We start from the raw sequence: 14,329 nt of genomic DNA, 5'->3' as shown, positions 1-14,329 counted from the left end.
GATTCACATATATAACAAAATCAAACTTTACATAAGCAAACTAAAACCTTGAACAAAGTTAAAATCATTTAATCCTATTAGAAAACTGATACCTACCTACACTCATACAAAATAAAGTTTGTTCAAAAAACTCATTACTTGAAGAACCTTAATACTATACAGTTTGGCCCAAATATGTTCTTATAAATCTTATGTATTTGTTGAAATAAAGGGGGGGGGGGGGTTTAATGCAACCATCTCGTAATCAGTGAGCAAATGGCACTTAGAATTCGAATTTAAATCTGAAATTTTGCATGAGTAATCCTTGGTAGGTCTATTTTCCCTAAATCGAACAAAAAGTTGGAAAAGTAACGGCTAACGGCTGGCGGCTCAGCAGTTTTGCCATTTTTTGGATATCTATAGTACAAATTATTCACAAAACCTATCTCCACCTTATTATCGTTGCCACTCCAAAACGCTATTAAACGGTTCTAGACAGTATCTGTTGGTACTAGAAGTTTCAAAAATGGTTATTGCTATTATTTAACATGAATTAAACCAAAAATATGTTTTAAATAGTTGATTCCTACATAATTGATGATGAATTTACCCTGAAAATAGGCAAAAAACGGCTAAACGGCTGAGCCGCCAGCCGTTACTTTTCCAACTTTTTGTTCGATTTAGGGAAAATACACCTACCAAGGATTACTCATGCAAAAGTTTAGATCGAAATTCGAATTCTAAGTGCCATTTGCTCACTGATTACGAGATGGTTGCATTAAACCCCCCCCCCCCCCTTAGTGAACTTAAAGGGAAAGGTAGGTTGCGGGTAAAAGTCGTAAAGGTTGTGTGTTTTAAGTTAAAAACAGTAGTAGAACGATAAAAATTTATGTTAACTTTAAAAATAAAATGGTTGCCTATAGTTCTTTTCAATAAGAAATACACATATTATGTGAATATTATTGTTCTACTACTATTTTTAAGCCTTAAAACACACACTTTTACGGATTTTACCCGCAACCTACCTTTCCCTTGTTAATGAAATTAAAAGAATTTCAACACGTATTTTTAATGTTTATATTGATTTTTAGTGTTTAATAAAAAACAAATTAAAAGAATTTCCACCTATTCTACTTTAAGAAATAGGGATGGCAATCCGTCAAATTTATGGACCGGATTCGGATTCTTACAAGAATCCGTCAAAAAAATGGCGGATTCCGTATTCTTATTTTTGGCGGATTCCGGGTTTCGGATTCTAGACATATCTTCAAAGGCTTTTTAAAAAAATTTCAAAATTAAAGTGCTACATATGTCCTAAAAATTAATGTTCTTAGTGTTCTCTATAACTCACTTCCGAGAATCGAACCAGATTTTAAAAGATTATATATATAATGATGATAATCTTTGCCTTCAAAAAGGGGGTGTTGAAAGAAAAAACGCAAGACGCTAATTAAGAATCCGAATCTGCTATTAAAAAACGGATTCCGGATTCAGATTGCCAACCCTAATAAGAACACTAGGCTATGGCAAATAATATTGTAGGGAAGATATGGGCGCAAATGCCCTCTCCCTCCCTACATGATATATAATCAAAATTACTAGAATGATATTCTAAAGATGTGAAGTCATTTACGCAAATCTATCACATTATCTTATCGTCAGAACTGCGAATAATTACAACAATAAATGTATAACAATATACTACCTAGACAATTACCTGGTCCAAGTGGTGGGGACCTTTTTCGTCTACTAGCAAATTGCTTTATGTTCTTTTGTAACAACTTGGCTGTAATATTTCCGACGCTATTGGCTGATATTAAAAGGGTCCTCACCCAATAAACATACCGTTATTTAACCCCTGGGCCCTCTATTCATTTACTTTAATGTGATAATATGCGGAAGTGAGTGTACATATAGTTTGACGCACCTGGTCCCTTGCTTTTAAGATCAAAGGATGGAAAATCTTCAGAAGTTGGGATGGCAGCTGGCTTCTCCTAAAACAAAACAAAAACATCTTCAGATATTCAGGGATGGGACAATGAACAGTAAATTATTTAACTTGGCTGTAAGAGGTATAAGAATCAAAATTCTAATTATTTAACTTAAAATTGTTTCCCCCACTGCGGTTTATAATCTACTGTGTCCCCTCTTCCCTGTCAAATACTAGACAATTATATAAAAAGAAAATTTCTAAAAAACGTGTCTTTAAATTTTTGCTTTGCAAATTAATTTGGCAATATTATTTTTGCAGGAGGAGGGGTGGGGGGGTGTGGACTATTTACTTACTTTTTGATCCTACTTCCCACAAAAAAAAGGAATTACATTGGTCCAGCGATAAACAAGATATTGGGGACTAGAGGAAATGTGAATTTATTGGCTGTTATTTAAGATAAACAATGAAGCTAATGATCTACTTAAAGATGTAGTCATCCTTGTTATCATAAAAAAATCTAATAAATTGGGATCAATATGTGAGATGAAGGGCAGAAAAATTGTCACCACTCAAACCTATGCTGCTCCATGAATATTATAATTTTATGCATAGAATATATGAAATTGAGCTTAAGTATGTCAAGAGCATAATGACAGGTATGATATTTGACCATCAGGTGCCAGAAACTTGGAATATTAGCTGTCAAATATCCCATTTGCAAAGGATATAAAATCATGAAGGGAAAAACTTGTAGCGAATCTACACTATATAAATATACTAGATGGTCAGTCAGAAACAAAATCCGTCCAACTAGAAAAGATATTTAAGCAGATAAGGATTTTTGTTTATATATTAAATCACATATACATTACTAGCGGCTACGCCCCTAGAGGCCTCTAAGGGCACTTGAGGATAGGTGAGTCGAATTTTATAACCCAATTTATTATTTTAGATTTTAAAACAAAAAGTTAAAAAATCATTTTGGGGGGGAATTTTTTTTCTTCTTTTTTTTTTTGGGGGGGGGGATTTTTTTCTAAGTGTGATTTTTCTTGGAAGGGTGGTGGTACCCTCCCCCAAAATAGTTATAAACCTTCCCGGGACCTATGAGAAACTACCCTGTTAAGGAGAACCCGATCTTTTCAGCGGTTAGCGAGATCCTTCGGTACAAACACACAGACACACACATCCTGTTACTTTAGTATAAGGATACAACCTTCCTATACAATTCAATCAAATAATACAACCGACGAACTTTTCCGACTTCTTTTGATTCCCTTTTTTTTAAATCTTCCCTTTCGTACCAGAATGTGTACACTAACTAACTAATAACATAGTCGGATGGTTCCTACACTGTGTCATTAAAAGCCAGATTAAGTGCATATGTTAGTAAGACGCGACCATCACTTAAAGGTCGTTATACCCATATAAACTGCGCAGTTTCTCACCGTACATCATACAGGAAGACAGAAAAAACTCAAATGTTCACTTCACACTTAAAAACACACATCCAAGCTTGAAGCAGAGAAATTCCGGAAGTTTTGTTGCATTATAAAGAGGGTCTTTTTGCGTATATTCCGTAAAGTTGTGTTTGTTTGCGTTTTGTCAAATGCACTTATTAAGTCAAACTGTTCTTAATTTTAACGAAATATTCATAATTAAGAACAGTTTGACTTAATAAGCGCATTTGACTAAACGCTAACACACAACTTTGCGAAATATACATAAAAATGACCTTCTTTATCAAACTTTGCTAAAGCCTGACATAAAAATAATATTTTCCAGTTATATATGCCATAATTTTAAAGCGTTTTTCTTCTTCTACAAACTCATGTTACTCTACCTATAGATAAAATTATCCTAGTTTTATTCAAAAACTTATAAAAATGTAAATTATGTTGATATGTCCAATGGAAATATGCACAAACGTTCACAATAAGAAGTTGGGTTTTCATTCTTATTAAAACTTTTATTTCATATCACAATGTACTATCAATGACAACAAGGATTATTTTATCTAGAAGTAGCGCAGCAATAATAATCTAACCCAATATATATAAAAGAAAAACAAGTATGAATTCTGTTAAAATAACGTAATAGTAAGGGATTATATATGTAGTAGGATATATAAGTTGGAAGGAATTTTAATGTTAGAGGGAGATTTGAAATCTGCATCAAATTTTAAGGATATTTTTGTATAATTCTTTATCTAAAAGCGGAAATACAATTTAAGTTAATAAATTTTGACCAATAGGATAGGTGGATTGGAAACTACCTGCGCTCTAATTGGTTGAATGATGTGCGACACTTAAGCTTCTCCAATCAGAGCGCAGATAATTTTAATCCACTAATCACAGATGTAAAAATTAATAACTTAAATTATATTTCCGGTTTTAGATAAAGAATTATAAAAAAATCCTTAAAATATGATGCAGATTTCAAATCTCCCTCTAACATTAAAATTCTTTCCTACTTATATATCTTAATATGTAGGTTATACAAAATAAGTTAATCCTTATATAAAAGAAACAAGATGTCTGTCTGTGTGTAGAAATAACCGGTTGACAGTAAAACCTCTTGTAGGTCTAGGGAAAGTTTTAACTTTCTTGGGGGAGGGTTCCTACTCTTCCCAATAAAAATATCTTTATCACAACAGTTGAAAGTGTGACGAACTACCCTACATCCTCTTTCTTTCAACAAAAAGGTCAATTATAAAGAGTAACTTAGTCAGACGGACCAGCTTAATAGCAGAGTAGCTGTAATTTTCAATTTTAGGTTTATTTAAAGTTAAATAAAATTTGAATTTAACCAAATACAAATTATATGCAATAAAAGTTATTTTGATAATTTTGCTAGGTATACAATTTTCACAGTTTTCAAATTTTGAATTATGAAACAAATTAAAATGCATTTAGTGTAGCTTAACAAATTTCCAGTATAGCTTCAAAACCGATTAATATCCGATGTTATAGAAACGGTTCTCGGCCATATGAAAAATCATGTATAACAACGTATTACAGACAATTTTCCACAGATATTAAGATAAAAAACATAAATTAATGCCAGTTTTGTTAGCCCGGGCCTTCGGTTCCTCGGGGCCTACATGTGTATACACAACTAATTTTAATATTATATTTTTATATTTTAATATCTGTAATATCTTTATTAGCTGTATATAATACGAAACAATAACAAACTTTTTCTCCATAATTAAATTTTGAATATTTTTCATTATTCATTGGTTAAATAAACAAATTACGTGTAATACAATTACAAAGTTATTTGAATAAAAAAATGAGTGTTTCTAAAACAACGTATTTTACTAAAAAAGCTAGGTAATGATTTCTAATAAATGAAATCGATCGAAAATTCATATTATGCTAATTTCTAAATATAGCTAAAAACCAGTTAAATAGAGAGAATGAAGAACACTCAAAGGTCATCTCATTCTGATTTGATCCAGTAATCTATTTAACCCTCCAGTTATAGGAAGGAAGGTTATAGGCTAATTAATAAACCTGTCCTTTATCCAAAGACTCTCAAGAATTGTTTGGTTACCAAATTCTATTTCTTTGTGTCACAGCTACTGTATACCTAGGGTATGTCCGTATTATGTCGCTCCGTACAAATTGATAAGTATTATAGCATATAGTTTACTATTCTTTTTCCGTCCAATCTAACTTTAAATGTTTCACTTCTTAGGGCACAAATATCCTTTTTAACATTAAAATAATTTACGGTTTAATTTGAACACCGTCGAAAAATGTAAGGCATAGAAGTGGATATAGAATATATACAACAATATACATGGATATTATGAGAGGGGGAAAATTGTCGTAATTTTGGTTGCTATTTCCCTTGTCATTTATTGGCCTGTTCGTTTTTCTAGCAAGAGAGGAGGGGATGGGGTAAGCAGGGGGGATTAGTAGATCATTATTTTAACCCGATACAAGCTTCACTTTATTAAGATCATGAAAATCTGGTATAAGATCCAAGTAATAATAAATCCATTGGCATAGAGACTCAACCCGCGCCCTGCACGTGACAAGAATATTGTTACAGTTTGTATTACAAATCTAGGATAACATTTTTTTTCTCTCCCTCCAACCATTATTACGTCACTTTAATAGCAGACAGTTGAATATGAATATATTTTTAATATCTTCATCCTTAAAGGGCAATTATTTTGCAGTATCGTTTCAAAGCCGATTAATATTCGGTGGATTCGAACCAGTTCTCAGCCATACTGAAAAATGATGTATTGCATCTTATTATATCTACGAATATAAAAATGAACAATCATAAGATTAAAACTATTTGTTTTGGCCCGTGCCTTCGTCATTTCGGGGCTAAAAAAATAGTTTAACCTTATAATTGTACATTTTATACCCACAAAAAGATGTTTATAATACAATGAGATAAATAACTATTATTTACTCGTGGATGAGGCATTAGCATCTCGGAGAGGAAGGGCAGTAAAAAGGAGAATTACAAGTCTAGAATATAAAAATAACCTATCAACAAGGGACCTTTTAAAGCTTCCATGAAATAAAATAAATCAGTTCACGGATCTATATTGACAATAAAAAAACTTTTTATAATAAGATTATATCTTTAAAAAGCTCCATCTAAAAGAAAAACAATTTATATACCGTACTGTCCCCCTTAAATACTGGGACATAATACAATGCTCTCTTTTAATAATATTTGTTGTATATAATTAGATTGGTTGCAACAATAACTATAACAAGGACAATATATATAATACGAGGTAGCTTGATGTCTGTCCGTCCGTCCGTCTGAAGCTTAAGATCTCGGTAACCACTGAACCGATCGGATTCTACTCTTCAGGGTATATACCTATTGGTCCTGTGGTGGTTTTAAGCTATTTTTGACACCCCCAACCACCAAAAAACAAAAAATACTTCAACCTCCTTTTTTTGCTAGGCATCAAGGCGTCAGCCTGTAGCAGAGCCTATTTTTAAAAAAACAAAGGCATCATGGCGTCAGCCTGTAGCAGAGTCTATTTAAAAAAAAAATTCTATACAGGGGGGTTGACTTCCCCTTACCCCATAGGGCGAAGCCCCTAGAGGCTATGGGCACTATTTTTAAAAACAAATTCTATATAGGGTGGTTGACTTTCCCTTACCTCATAGGGCGAAGCCCCTAGAGGCTAGGGGCGAAGCCGCTAGTTAATATTATAAAGAAATAGGGTTATTTTCGTCTGGAGCTTAAGTTCTCTGAAATAGTTTGGTTCGAATGGGTTATACTTTTCATAGAAGCTTTACAAATTTCTTCGGGCGGTTTTAGGCTATTTGACCTTCCTTCCTTCTCTTCTAGAGCGTAGGAGCGAAGCTACTAGTAATAAAAAGTACTTGGATGTAATTCTGTCCGTCTGTCTCAAATTTAAGACCTCGGTAACAACCCAACTAGGGTAAATTGGTAGGGGAAATTTACCTATAGGTCCTTTGGTGGGTTTAAGCTATTTTCAGGGGGGCGGGACACCCCCTCCATATATGCATGCGTAATTTCAACTTCAAACGATGACTTATTGACCTATGATCTGGATAGACATACCGTAAAATTAAACTTAGAAAAGCCTCGCTTTCAACTAAACACTCTAATCTAATGGGAAAAAAAGAAAAAGCAGAGAAGTGCATTTTGTCAAAAATCAAACAAAACTTTTTTGTGATGGTTTCTAGTTTTAGAACTTTTCAAAGTCTTTTTATCATGATCTTGAAATAAATTCGATATTTTCTAACTATTTGAAACATGTTATCATACCAGACGCGTGAAACCAAGCTTAAGATATTTTTAGTCAATAAATAATCTAATATGTCGGAAGTTCGAAAAGATTTTAATGAAATGTGCCAAGTACCTACCCAAAACAATTCCTCCCTCTCCCTTTTTGAGGTAAAACCGGATTTTAAAAAAAGGTATGAAAAATGACAAAAACCTTCATCGGGGAAAAAATCGGATGGGCGTCCAAAAAAAATATAAGAAATGAGAACAAATCAAGCGTAACTTCTTACAAGATAATTTGTAAAAACAAAAACCAAACATACCTTCTTTTCGGTAGGAGGAGCTTTCTGTTTTGAAGGCCTAACAATACATTCAGCAAAGTCAAGTCCCACAGTTCTAAAATTAAATATCAATAATATCATTATAAAATATCATTGTTATATAGGTACTTAAGATACCAGGAAGTCTGTCTGTTTGCTAAGATATGGTAAACGGCTGGACAGAACGTTCCACATTTTTTTGGAAAGATTTACATTGGTCCAAGGAACGTTTTAGACTATTTAAGAGTAGATAAAACAGCCCACCCCCCCCCCTGAAATAGAAAAACAAAATCCCCTTTCAATCCACCCATCACAGAAAAATTAAGAATAGGGAGGGGATGGAAAGTGTATTAGACAATCACTAATACAAAGTAGAACGATGTCTGTCTGTTTGTGTGTTTGTTTGTAGCGAAGGATCTCGCTAACCGCTGAACCGATCGGGTTCTCCTTTACAGGGTAGCTTCTCATAGTTCCCGGGAAGGTTTATAACTATTTTCTTGGGGGGTGGAACACCCCCAACCCCCCAAAAAATGAAAAATACCCCCCCCCCAAAAAAAAAAAAAAAATTCTTTTTAAAACTAAAAATAAAATAGTGGGGTCGACTACCCCCCCCGCCCCCCCCCCCAAAAAAAAAAATAATTCCCCCCCCAAAAATTTTTTTTTTCTTTTTCTTTTTTATTTTAAATCTAAAATACGAAAATTGGTTTGATCAAACCTCTTGGGGCAAAGCCCCTAGAGGCTCGGGGCGAAGCCGCTAATAGATATATAATATTTCTTGGATGTTACATTGGATTTAAATGTTATCTTAAAAACTGAAACTTGCAGCTGGCTAAAATAACCTATATGATGAACGAACTGACCAACAAATGAGCCCCGTTTTAGCAACCTGTCATAATATCCATGTATTTTCTATATTCATTATTAGTACATTACTGACTGAAAGAAAAATTAACATTGACACGTAGAACTAGAACAACTAGGTCACTTACTTGGCGGGGCTAACAGAAGAGGTATTTTTTGTTGATTTTCCAGTGGGTTTATCACAGCTTCTACTACAATCAAATATGGATAGATTTATACCAACACAATTATGAAAACAAGGATGACAATATCATTAAAAGCGAAGCTAAAAAAATGATAAAAACGAATATTGGCAATTATTGAGTTACATTTCTTCCTTTAATACCTATGAGGAAACATATCATTAAATAGATTTTTTTTTAAATTCGCAAAATTTTGGACTATTGACTGAAATTCTACCATACAGACATATTACATGTTTAATCGTACTAAGAATCATTAGATATCTTTTGAATAAATAAAAAAAGATAATTCAGTCATAAATTTTTTAGTGAAAGGAACTAAAATTTGAAATTCATAACTTTATAATATTGGTTTTTGAGTTGCTACGCATTTAAAATTGCCCTTTATTGTTGTAGAAATCTTCAAGTAAAGTTTGTTTTTTGGTATAAATGACTCTATTAGTTGATCCCTGGGTTTAGATGGTTCGTCATTTCCTAGAAAGCTTGCTATAGATCCCAATCCACTGCCTAAATAAAAACATAATTACATAATATCTACATAGATTACTTGGATATTGGACAAAAAACCTGCCAGAACAAATCAAAGGGGGAAAGGGTAGAGGGAATTCATTAAACTACTAAATTTGTACATCCCCCACACTTGGACGTCCTTGGACCTGATGAGCTGTACCAAGAGGGTTCAATAGAGCTGGGAAGATTAACAGGTAGATGTCCGACTGAAAGTTGTCCATTGCCCTCCAGGTTGGGGATTAGGAGTAAGCCTAACAAGTCAACTTAAAAAAATTAAATTGTTAAATAATTCACTATAAAATGGTCGAAATTACTTCTGAAGCAACATGCAGTCAAGTAAGTAATCCTGCATATTAAAGTAGTTGGATGTATGTATGTGTGTGTTTCGCTATTTTATCTTTAAAATGGTATAAGTTGACTATTAGGTCGAAAATAATATTTCACTTTAAAAAGTTGATCCAAGATAATTAAGAATAATTTACCTTTAGCTTGCTTTCCCTTCTTGTTTTTCTTAGTAATGGGAGCCCCTGATCCCCAGGATCCCAGGGCAGCGCCCCCTCCTCCACTGCTGGGTCCACCAAGGCCTGAAAAAATTAAAATTTTATTGGTTTTTTTTTACACAAATCACTTGACTCCTATGTTTCCTACTGTACAAGCTTTATATAAATATGCAAATCTTAGGAAAGTTTGATTTATTTTAGTTTTCTCAATGCCATACCCTTAGTGTACTGATTTTTTTAAGTTCGAGTTTTGTGTATTTCAAATGAGTGAAATATTAATTGAAAACTATTTTAAGTCTAAGAACAAAATTAATAATAACCTGTCAATAATTTGATTAACTTGACAATTTTTTAATTTGAAATTAAAAATGGTTTTCAATTAATTTTCGACTCATTTTATTGTGTCAAAAAATGTAAAACAGAAAAAAGAAAAAATTCTGTTGATTATTTTTCTATTTCTAACTTATCTAACAAAAAGTATTTAGCCTTCACCAAACTTTTGATTCCTTAACTTTTGTAAAAATAAATTCAAATCAAATACTTTGAATAAATGTTTGTATTCTCAATCTAAGTTTAAGCCTTGCACGGCTTAAATTCCAAGTTTAAGTGTTCATACATTATGTAAATTTAGCAGAAACCTGGTACTCTATACGTACTTTTAAAAAATTGGATTTTGCCTCCAGGTACAAGTCCTGCAAGCCTTCAAGTGGATTCTGTACAAAGAGAGTATTTTTTTCATTTAATTTCGTAAAGTTGGGTGTTAGGTTGTAGTTAAAAGCTCTCATTAAGTCAAAGTGTTATTAATTGTAACAAAATGTGTATATATAAAATGGTCCATGATTAAGAACATTTGACTTATAAAAAGCATTTGACTACAACCCAACTACCAACTTTATGAAATTATGAGAAAGAGTCATAGCTAAAAAAATTCACCAAAATAAAAATCAAATTGTAAAAATCCATAACCCCCATTTTGAAAAAGACACAGTTTAGTTGTAATACAGGAACACTATAAAGTAATTCATATTTGCAAACATTACTTTGCTCGCACATGGGACCTCAGATTTCAAATCCAGTATTGTATAGGTTGATAAATAAGCTAACTGTTTGCTTTTTTAGATTTCTAATGGATGCGGTTCTATGGGGCACAAACAAAGCCTAGAACATTCCAAAAACTTCAAATTAAATAGCCAAATTCGCTGTTATGTTTTTCGCTACTACTTGCAGCTTCCCTCAAATGGATTATCCAATAATTTAGTGGTTATCGAGATACTTTAAATACCAGGATAAAGAAAATGTACAAACTTTTCAACCACTAATTTTATAATAAATAGTGTTTCCAGTAGGGCTTTGAAATCGATTAATATCTTCTGAATTACAACCGGTTCTCTGTCATACTGAAAAATCGTAAATAGCTTCGTATTAAACTTCCTGTAAATATTAAAATAAAAAATTGTAAGATTAAAACCAGTTTTATTAGACCTGATGGGCCGAGGTAGAAAGCTGTCTATAATACGATGCGAAAAATCACTATTACTACATACATAATTGGGGAGAACATCAATTGATCATAACTGTTTTATCTTTTGAAATTCCTGGTTTAAATAAATTGCCCTGGTTCCAAATTTTTGTCTCATTACTTAACCTTCTATCCATGGGGTACAAGCACACTGAACTAAATGTATTCTAGATAATGGTTTGATGTGCCTGCTAGGAAAAACCCATACAAGCACATTTTTGTAATAGGTAGGCAAGCCTTTAATGTGTATCTCCTGTTTTTAAAAGCTAATAAATTCAGATTGTACATGATTTTGACCAAGAAAGCAAATCAACCGTTTAATCTAGCTGAAAATGTATAAATTACAATACATTTTTATTGGTATTTCTTCATACTTTAATTACAAGATCTTTACAAAAATCCCCTTCCCTTTTTATTTACAGTATAAATTGATTTGAAATGGTAAAAAAACTATTCAAAGATATTAACCTAAAACATTTCTCTACTTGATTAAAAATATTTAGGCAAGGGGCGCAGGCGCCCTTGGAAAGCATTTAGTACAAACAGATCAAAGTAAACTAATGTATTCTTGGACATTTGTCTAAAATAACTTGAAAGTTTAACACGGGGAAGGAGGGGACATTGGGCTGTTTATAACACTAGTCCCCAAAGTTTTATAATAGCGTTTTCTTATTCGTTTGGACTGTTGGACATCTTTAGGACTGTTATTCAATTTTAATTGTCCATTAAGTTTAAACGTTTAAACCCGTAAATTGTAATCTACAAAAGGGGTAATTATGTGTTTTAGCATTAAGGATATACAATAATTTATAAGCTATTGTCTTATCCATTTTAATTCCTGGTTTAACCAAAGAGTATTAAAAGTTCAGAAAAGCCAGTTTGGTTTTACTTAGTAAGCCAAAACAAGAATTAAGATTTACAATTTACAATGGGGCTCGGAATGCGTAGCATTAGTTTTAAAACAATCCCCGGCTATAGCCCGACAAAAATACCCAAATTTTTGAGGCAACGAATGAGCAAATGCTGTCTAAAGGGGCGTCGTAGCTCAGTGGTAACGCACTGAGTTACGGTGATGAGAGTTCGAGTTCTAGTCCCCATGTGGCAACTCGAATTTCTCAGTTGAATACATTCACGCAACTTCCCCTGGTTGTGAAAGAAGGGGATTATTGAGTAAGTTTGGATGCTTAATTAAATTGTCAAGTACATAATATCAGTACTACCCTTATCCCAAGCTCCTCTGCGGAGAGCGTCATTCATTACGGTGACTTAATTTGGGACACCTGCCATACTCGGCGAGGGTGAGGTAATAAACAAAAATACTCCTTATATGTATTAAAATATTTGTTGGAAACTTTGGATACTGTATCTATCCAATATCTACTTAATAAAAGTCACCAACGTTTTTAGGCTAGTCATTGCAAACTTTAGGGAACTAGAATAATTTTTAGTTCAATGGCCCCTCCTTCACTACCTGGTTTAATAGCATTAACCAGACCTGCGGCTTACAAAATTTAATACCAGGTTTTACTTTAAAGCTTCTGGGTTATATATTATATTATTCATTAGATTTAATTAAATTAAATTCATTGTAAATTATTAGATAGTCTAGAAACAAAGTTAATGTTTAATTACCTATAAAATAAGATTTTTCAAAGATTAACTAACCAAGTAAAAAAACGGTAATTCTAAAATTTTGTTTACGAATGACAACTATGTACAAAGGTCGACATTTTAAAGAATATCGAACAATAAACTGTAAAAAGTAAGTCAAATGGAAAATAGATTCCACCTTCCCCCCTCCCAAAACAAAGATGTAAAATATAATTTTACTTCTCCTCCCATTCATATAAGAGTTGGGGGGTTTGAAAGGGACCTTAAATTATATAATTCCTCATGAAAATACTCCTTAATGAAACAGAGAACGCTTACCTGGAAATTCTTCCGTATTTGATGTTGTGGGCCTCTTGCTGTATCCACCAGAATTTCCAGATATTCGAGCACCTGTCACAGCAAACAATCATTTAATAGCGAGGCTTTTCTATAATCCGTCCGTCTGTCTGTAGCGGATAACTCTTATCGTTATTTTAGGCATGTTATAATTGTCAAATCGATTTTAAACTTTGTTTGATTTGTCCTTGGTACAGTTAGGTACGATTAAGAACAACTCTATAATCATTAGGTACCTAGAAGTTTATTTAAAGAATGCTGATTTTCAAAACTTCAATTTTTTTAACCTTACAGTATTTGCAACCACTTGGATTACGATATTCTACCATGTAGATTCCTAATTGTATTTCCCCCAAAATATCAAATGTAAGTAATAAGTATCCAAAATATTTAAAACGATTCAGAGTATGTTATTGGCCTTTATTACGTAATAAATAATATTATTATATGACCATATGATTACTAATTACCTATATATTATATTAACAGAAAAATATCTAAGGTGCCAATTATAAAGAAAGCCAAGCTATACAAACAATAGAAGGAATACTAAATTATGATAATTTACTACTATACAGGTTCTTCAGCAGGGAGAAAGGGGACATTGGACTATGATTACATTTATACTCAAAGTTTATCTTATTGGTTGGCTCAAAAACTTTGGACACTTTAATTGAATTGTGATTGGTTGGTTATTAACTGGTAATGTTCAAACTTTTCGATCAATAGTTCAATCCACAAAAGGGGTAATTTTGTTTGCAATATTTGGAGGATGTAAATCAATTAAACTTCATTTTCTTATCCATTAAGACTAACCCGCGATCGTGGCTCAAATCGTG

General features: G+C 32.7%; 1 protein-coding gene across 5 annotated transcripts in view; it reads right to left on the bottom strand.

Moving 5' to 3' along the window:
• LOC145329742 (E3 ubiquitin-protein ligase ZNF598) overlaps window positions 1-14,329 on the bottom strand; it is an 89,112-nt gene that overhangs the window by 42,003 nt on the left and 32,780 nt on the right. For 3 of the 5 annotated variants that reach the window (XM_080174113.1, XM_080174112.1, XM_080174115.1), the window contains exons 19-24: window positions 13,473-13,546; window positions 10,007-10,108; window positions 9,466-9,521; window positions 8,961-9,025; window positions 7,975-8,047; window positions 1,907-1,973 (exon numbers count right to left, since the gene is read on the bottom strand). In XM_080174113.1, the coding sequence (XP_080030239.1) occupies window positions 1,907-1,973; window positions 7,975-8,047; window positions 8,961-9,025; window positions 9,466-9,521; window positions 10,007-10,108; window positions 13,473-13,546 (437 nt within the window). The remainder of the gene's footprint in view (window positions 1-1,906; window positions 1,974-7,974; window positions 8,048-8,960; window positions 9,026-9,465; window positions 9,522-10,006; window positions 10,109-13,472; window positions 13,547-14,329) is intronic. The other 2 variants (XM_080174114.1, XM_080174116.1) reach the window with 2 other exon arrangements.

This window comes from Acartia tonsa, chromosome 10 (genome assembly GCF_053477335.1).
Source record: "Acartia tonsa isolate MP-2025a chromosome 10, ASM5347733v1, whole genome shotgun sequence".
Taxonomy (NCBI): domain Eukaryota; kingdom Metazoa; phylum Arthropoda; class Copepoda; order Calanoida; family Acartiidae; genus Acartia; species Acartia tonsa.
This window is presented reverse-complemented; position numbering and strand designations above follow the sequence as displayed.